At 38.3% G+C, this 8,085-nt stretch overlaps 1 protein-coding gene across 20 annotated transcripts in view; it reads left to right on the top strand.

Moving 5' to 3' along the window:
- The first annotated feature begins 6 nt into the window (after nucleotides 1-6).
- The window catches only part of C2cd5 (C2 calcium dependent domain containing 5), a 91,225-nt gene continuing 83,146 nt past the window's right edge, over nucleotides 7-8,085 (top strand). For all 20 annotated transcript variants that reach the window (XM_010615500.2, XM_010615489.2, XM_010615470.2 and 17 more), the window contains exon 1: nucleotides 7-161. In XM_010615500.2, the coding sequence (XP_010613802.1) occupies nucleotides 72-161 (90 nt within the window). In that variant the 5' untranslated portion in view covers nucleotides 7-71. The remainder of the gene's footprint in view (nucleotides 162-8,085) is intronic.

Raw genomic sequence — 8,085 nt, 5'->3', positions numbered from 1 at the left:
CCCTAGCACGCCCGGCGCAGACGCGCTTGTTTGTTTCTGCAGGAGCCCAAGGAGAGAACGTAGCCGAGACGATGCCCGGGAAGCTGAAGGTGAAAATCGTGGCCGGGCGCCATTTGCCGGTGATGGACCGTGCTAGTGACCTGACTGATGCCTTCGTGGAGGTTGGTGCAAGGTCCTGCCCCTCAAAACCCAGGGCACGCCGAGCCCTGTGAAGGATCTACCCACCTCGCTCGCAGCCCCTCATCGGTTCCCGGTCCAGCCCTCCCTGGAGGAAGGCCGCCGAGACCGTAGCCCCTGTGATGGGTGCACCGGCGTAGCTCTGCATGCCCTGTGTCCCAGGTGTCAGGACTCAGCCAGGCAGGAGGTCCCTAGGCGTGGCTGCGCGGCCACAGCACACACACTTTCATCCTTAGAGCAGGGGTCGCTTTTCACGCTGGAGGGATGGACGTCGGCTTGAGAAAAAGTACCGTACACATAGCCCTTTACGGGTATCGAGAGTTCCCTACTGTACGAAGGTAAACACCGTTTAGCCTAACGTGTTCCGAATCATCAGTGTGAGTTCCAAACACAACTGTAACACTTGCTGCTCTTGTGTAGACGAGTAGGTCTGATGAACAGCGTCAGGGTAATTTAATGCCTTGAGGTAGGAAGTCAATTAAGTTCCTTGGATTTAAATTGCAAAATTGCTTTTTAAGTCTAATGATTAGTTTAAAAGTCATGTAAATTAGCGTAAGCCTACGCCCCGGAAAGTAATAACCCTAAGTCTGAAAGAAGCCAAGAAAAAAAATTGCAATAAAAGGGTGAGCCAGAGCATTAGAGCAATAATGAGTTTAGAGCTGATTGATACACGGTAATATCCGATATACGGCCTAACTTCATCAGTATAAGATATTCTCGATGTTCCTTAAAGGTTCTCTAATCTGATTAACCACATTCTCATTGTCATGGTAATTCTTAATCCCCTTATTTTCAGGGAAATTCTGTGTGCTCTTGGGCTAGATGTTAAGTGATAGAGATATACAGATAACCAAAACTTTTAATTAGGGTAGCTGAGAGATTGACCCACACAGTTTATGTTAAAAAACATTAGCTAACATGGACTGAATTTTATTACTGACGTGTTTGCTAAGTACTATTAATATTTAGTCCTCACAACTTTTCTGCTATTGTATTGTTACCCTGTATAATAGATGAGGTAACCGAGGCCTAAGTATGGTAATAATTTGCCTAAGGTTACTTAGTTTGTAAAGCTGCATAGCTGGGCAATTCATTCTGGTAGCCATTATGCTAATAACACCTCACCTGGAAAGATGATGCGTGTTACTTGGCAATGGAAACTTAATTGTTTCTGAAGGTTTAGCAAAACTTCCCCGAGAAATGACATTTGGATGAGGGCTTGAGGGACACTCAGAATTTTATCAGGCGAAGGGTACATCAAGTGCAGAGGCATACAATGCAATACATGGTATGTTCCTGAAGCCATTTTAGTTTTAGACATGACTTGAATAAAAGGTATGTAGGTGGTAGGAGAGGTATATTGGAGTCAGATCTTTTCTATTTTTTCTTTATAAGCAGAGGTAAACCAGAGGAGCTTTTCTCAGCAGAAAATAAATAAGATCATGTTTGTATTAGGTTGTTTATAGGATGACCTGAGGGATTATGTTCGGAATGTCCTGGACTGATGAGAAGTGAGGCAGGGAAGAGTAATTAAGAAGGTGGTAAAATTATTGAGGCATATATGGAAATGGGAATGGATGAAAGAATATTTGAGGAATATTTCTTAGGCATTATAACAAAATAGATTTTGCTAGTGAGGGAAGGGTGGGTTCAAGGGTGACTCATTCATTCCTTCTTTCAATAGTTTTTGAGTGTCTGCTATTTGCCAGGCCCCAATTACAAGCTGTGATGGCTGCCCTGAAAGAAAAACAATAGGAAAAGAATAACCAGGAACATCTGCTTTAATTTGAATAATCAAGTTGAGCTTTAGTCAAGGAAAGACCTGTTGCATAAGGAACTGGCTGCTCCAGGAGTATATTTGCTTGTGGTAGTGGTACTGGTGGGGGAGAGCAACAGAGCAGAAGGGAAGCTGTAGGACAAGAATCTAATAGGGGGAAGACCCTGAGGAGATTGGTATGTTTGGGAAGTGAAGGAAGATGTGTGCCTGTCATGTAATTTTTGAAAAGGAGGGTGGTAGGAGATAAGTTTGGCAAATCAGTCAAGTAGCCAGTTGTGTAAGACTTATATACCATGGTTAGGAATTGGAATTTTATGCTAAATTCCCTGGGAAACAGTTGTTAAATGAGCACTTTTATTGCTATGTAGAGAATGGGTTGAAGGGGAAAGAGTGGAAGCAGGTCCCTAGGTGAGAGGTTCTAGCAGAAGGTAAAGGGTAAGGTGAAGTTGGTAGTGCACAGAAGTGGATGAATTCCAGATATATTTTGAGAGTAGACTAGAGAGGATTTGTTGGTAGATTGGAGTTAGGGATCAGGGAAGGAAGATTGAAGAATGATTCCTACCTTTTTGGAGTTGGTGGGGTAATTTTCTGAGACTCCACAGGGATGATAGAGATTGAGGGAGAATCTGTTTCTATTTGGACATGTCAGAGTTGAGATATCCCTTAGGACCTTTATTTGGAATTGTCAGGGAGGCAACTGGATTTGTGACTGTGGTATTCAAATGAGAAGCCTGAGTTAAATGTGAGTTCACACAGGCCAGTGTTTCTCAACCCTGTGATGTTCAGCAACTCTTTTTAGGATGTATTTTGACTTATACCTTTAACTATTGTGGCATGATAGTTATAGCTAATATAATTACTCTATATTCAAATCAATGCAATGCTGTATTCATAACAAATAATATTTTTTGTTATAATTTCAGTGTAGAAATGCTTGTTTATACCCACAGTAGAAAACGTGAAGACTCGGATTGAGTCAATGGATATTTATTGAGCTCTGTGTTACATACTGTAGTGGGTGCTGTGGACATAGCAATGAATAAAGCAAACATTTTGGTACTCATGGAATTTAACTTTTACAAGTTCATAAACAAGATTCTTTTTTTTTTTTGTTACGAGGGATTGAACTTGGGCCCTTGCGGCTTGTGAGGCAGGCACTGGAACCACTGAGCTAAATCCCCAACCCATAAATAGATTCTTTTTTTTAAAACAAGATTCTTAAGTAAAAGATTCAATATGCTAGATGCTGAGAAGAGTGCATGAAGAGAAAAGGTCTGGGGATACCAAGGGCTTATCAGACCCTCAGCTATCTTTCTTGGGGATCGATGAGGAATAAAAGAAAGAGACAGAGACATTTTTTCAAGATATAAATGTGGAACTGGGAAGAGACTTGCCTCTAGTGGACAGACTCAGTAAAACTCTGCAGTTGGCCCACTTTTATTTGCCAGTGAGAAGTGGAGGGAGAGGAATAGCACTTGTTTTATGGAGCAGCAACTATAGAGAATGGGTGGATAAGGATTAAGTTAATGAGGAACCAGATTTTCTCTACACCTAAATGCCTCTGTGTTGACAGCTGTCCTCAACAGATGCTGTCTTGCCTCAGGAGTATTGGGTTATCCACCTTCCCTTCATAGCCAGGGGATATGCAGGCTTCAGCATACTTCCCTGTTCCTGACACAAGATAACGCCATCCTGAAGAGTTATGTAGCCTAGTATCCAAGTACTGGACATGGGTTGAGTGCCTCATCTATGTGTAAAATCACATGGATATGACTGCTTTCCAGAGTTGTGTAGTTTTGGCATGTCGGGTAGATCTGCATTGCTTCTGGTAATCTGATTTTCTAAAATAGTAAATTCATGGGAAAAAGCTGTCTCTTAATTTGCATGATCACTGTGGTTCTTGACAATTGCGTATAGTACAACTCTATCACTATACTTTGATCTGTAAAAATTAGGTTCTTTGTAGATGGCTTACCCACATGACTATCTGATGAATATTTGAAAGTCATGACGTGGAGTAAATCTTCATTTCTGGGACCCTTGTATTACAGGAAACCTAGTGTCTCTGACCCTTCCTTACTAAATACTACACCCCTGTTGGCCCCTTATGGCTTGAAGTTTCTAGACCTGTCTCAGAATTTAGTTCTTTCCCTTTTGAAAACCTTTTACTGAAGGGGAGAGAAAGATTGTTCAGATCCTTTGAAAATTTTAACATTGAGAAGTATTTTAGAGGAGGAGTAGAAGGGACCTGAGATTGTCAGTTAATGGGTAGAAGAAAAATTAGGAAAGTCTTAGGAGGCCGAAGAGGAGGTTTCTAGAATGAGGAAACCCTCATCTATCTAATGGCACTGAGAGGTTAAGTGGAAAGACAAATCACAGGATTAGAAGATATGGAACAAGTTAGGCAGTTGTTTCAAGTATATCTGTGATGGGAAAAAAATAATATGATACTTGAGTTGGTAATTTTTTTTTCAATACCAGGAATGAAACTGAGGGCCTTGCTCTTGGTAGTCACGCATGGTGCCACTAAACTACATCCCTGTGTCTTTCGTATTTTTTAAAATTTATTTTTATTAGTACATGTTTGAAGAATATTTTTTTTAAAAGATCAGTTAGAAGGTACCAGAACATGTTTGTGTTGTAATACAATAATCCAGCTCAAAGAGGAAAATAAAGCAGGAAAAAGGGTTTAAAAAGATTATAACAAAGGGATTAATTGAATAATATAGACCATAAACTAAGACAAACTCATAGGAGAAGGAGGAAATGAAACTTAGGCTAATTATGAAAACTCTTTTCTTCCTCCTTTTTCTATCTATCTATCTATCTATCTATCTATCTATCTATCTATCTATCTATTTAATTTATTTATTTTTTGGAGAAGCAGGCTCCCTATGTTGTCATGCCTGGTCTCAAAACTCCTGGGTTCAAATTATCCTTCTGCCTTAGCCTCCCAAACAATTGGATTACAGGTGTGTACCACCACTCCTAGCTAGTTAAGAAAAATCTATGCTGGGCCTGGAGAATGGTAAAATTTCCATAGGCACCCCCCACCCCAAGCATTTTTCAGGTGAATAAGATAAACTTGGTAAAAGCAAATAGAAGGACAGAGCATATGTGATTGAAAAGAGGACTCTCAATGAATAGAGTAGGAAATACAGGTAAATATGGGTAAAGGGATGCAGATTACTGAGTAGTCTTTAAATTAGTGGAAGAAGTTTATATAGTAAAAGCTCTCTTAGCCAACTTCCCTTGACTGGCTCATCACAGGCACCAGTTGTAGAGGCACAGAGACCTCAACAACTAAGCCACACACCAAGAGGTCCAACAGGAGACTTTATTCAGGAAGGCAGGTTAGGGAGAGAGGAGAGAGGGATGAGAGAGAGAGAGGGAGGGAATAAGGGAGGGAGAAAGAGAGAGAGGGAGGGAGAGAGAGAGAGAGAGAGGAAAAAGGAACAAAGAAAGAATGATCCTTTTATTGGCTTTTGGGCTGGGCTATTGCTTATTTATGAGGAGTGGGCTACTTTTAACCTATCACCGGCCAGGTTGTCTTTTATGGGTTCAGTCCTGCAGAAACAGATTTAACCCCTCTGGACCACTGTGCCCTTGGGGGGCGGGAAACTAAAGATAAGAGCATGAGGTCATTTTAAGAGCCAAGAAGCACCAGGAGAATACAGCCTTCCACGGAGGCATCAGGTCGCTAACATCAGTGCCCTGTGTTCCTTTCACAAAACACATTCTCAGTACCCCCTTGTCATTAGAATACTCTCTAGTGTGCCTGGAGTCTCCCATCAGTTGGCTGATATACTGTATTAAGAAGTGGTAGTGTTTGGTTCTTAATCTGTTTGTCAGCTGTATTTGATATTGTAATTTATTTAAGCCTCATATAAATCAATCAAATGAGTATGAATATTAAGTTAACCTTTACTTGAAGACTTACAGAAAGTCATTAAAATTGGCTCTTGAATTAGAGAGAAGATTATAATCAATGTAGGAAAATCAGTCTATCTATCTGTCTATCTATCTATCTATCTATCTATCTATCTATCTCCACATACCGGGGATCAGACTGAGGACCTTGTGCTTTTGAGGCAGAAACGGTGCCACTGAGCTAAATCCCTGGCCCAGTTCATATTTTTTTACAAGCAATTTTCAGTTCAACCAAAGAAGAAACATAAATGAGGTTTATGGAAAAAAAGGTGATACAGAACTGTAAACAGGGGTCCTCACTTAAAGAAGAGCCCTTAGCTTTGCATTAAAGACAGACTTTGAATCATTTTTATATGGCTTATATGTTTAGTGATTTTCTGATTTAAACAAATTATTTGACTAGCTAAGTGCTATTTCAGATTGTATTGATTGAAAGAGTTGTTGCTTTCTTTTAGGAGTTTAGAAAGCCAGTGAAGAACAAATACAGTATTAGTAAACATGATTATTCTTTCAGGAATCTCTAGAATGAGTAAAATGGGGGTTCTGTGCAAGGGAAATATTAATGAAATATACCTTAATATTAATATTTATGTTACAAACTGTCTAAACTCTATTGCCATTTTTTGTTTATCTAGGATTCTTTGAGGGAACAGGGAAAGAAAAAATTAATATTTAACGTGTATTTCTAAATAGAAGACATTTTCCTAGATCCTTACATGCATGATCTTATGTAATATGTACTCAAAGCAATCCTGCTTTTCAGAAGGAGAAAGCAGATTTAAATAACAGCTTAAATAACATTCTTAAGGTAATTTAGTTAATGAGTAGGAAAAGAGAATGGAAGGAATCTCCATTAAAAATCCCTGATGTACTTTTACAAAGCTGTAAGCATTTATTTAATTGCTGAGTAGTAAAATCTCCTTTGACTTAAATAAGACTGAATGAACTGTGATTCTCTTTTACTAGAAGGGAAATTATGACAGTGTTGGCAAATACAAACTAACTTTTTTCAAAATTAAAAAAAAAAACCTTGTTTTTCGTTGGTCTAATATAGTTTAGGGACTTTCAGATCTTTACTATTTCTGTAATGGGCAGTACACTATGACAGCTATGGTTGTGGAAGAAAAGAGGCTCTGAATTTGTAACTTAAAACGTTATATGTTCTTTTTGGCATGTGGGTCAAAATCCTTAAGTATATTTGACATTTAAATGGTTTTATAAATCCTAACATTTTACTTCAGATAAAGCAGTAAATTAAACAGTAACTTGTCTAACATTCTTAAATTATAGGTAGTCCTCAATTTACAAAGGGATCACGTCTTGATAAACCTGTAGTGAGTTGAAAATATTAAACGTTGAAAATTAATATACCTAATCTACTGAACAGCAGTTTGGCCTAGCCCATCTTTTTAAAAAAATGTTTAATTATTTTATTGGTACATTTTAGGTATACAGTATAATGAGCTTCATCATTGGAGATTTGTACCTTTACATAATATATCTTGATTCTCACTTTTTCCCCATTTCCCTGCCCTCCCTTCAACCCATCCACCCCTCTCTATTTACAAAGATTTTTTTCCCATTTTTCATTTTCTTATGTTAATTTCATTCTCTTCTTTCCTTTCCCTTCTCCCTCCCCCTTCCCCTTTGTACCTTTTCTTCCTATTTCACAGTATCTGTTATTGGCCCAGCCCATCTTAAATGTGCTCAGAACATTTACATTAGAATACAGTTGGACAGAATCTTATAAAACAATGGCTAAGTATTGATTATCTCATATAGTTTATTAAGCATTATACTGAAAGTGAAAAATCAGAATGGTTATATGAATAATACTTTTACACCACAGTAAAATTGAAAAAATGTGTTATACCATCATAAGTTGGGGGATTGGTTATTTTTTCTTCATGCTTTGTATACTGAAATGTAATGAAAATTAGATTAGTAAGCTGGAGACACTTTCCATTGCTTTTTTCTTAAGTTTCATTTCTTTAACCTTGTGATTTGAAAACACAATTACATAAGTAATACATTAATACTTCCCATTAAAACGATTAGAATATTCAGATCTATAAAAGCTCCTTATTTCTAATTTATTATAGTGTACTGTGTTCTTTATACTCTTACCAATTACTTCTTCAGAGATAATTGCTGTTACAATATTTCTTTGGCTTTTGTCCATCTACTTGTCTTATCCCTTA

This window comes from Fukomys damarensis, unplaced genomic scaffold (assembly GCF_012274545.1).
Source record: "Fukomys damarensis isolate Sample0158 unplaced genomic scaffold, DMR_v1.0_HiC HiC_scaffold_19, whole genome shotgun sequence".
NCBI lineage: Eukaryota > Metazoa > Chordata > Mammalia > Rodentia > Bathyergidae > Fukomys > Fukomys damarensis.
The sequence above is the reverse complement of the archived record's forward strand: the minus strand, read 5'-3'. Positions and strand labels throughout refer to the sequence as shown.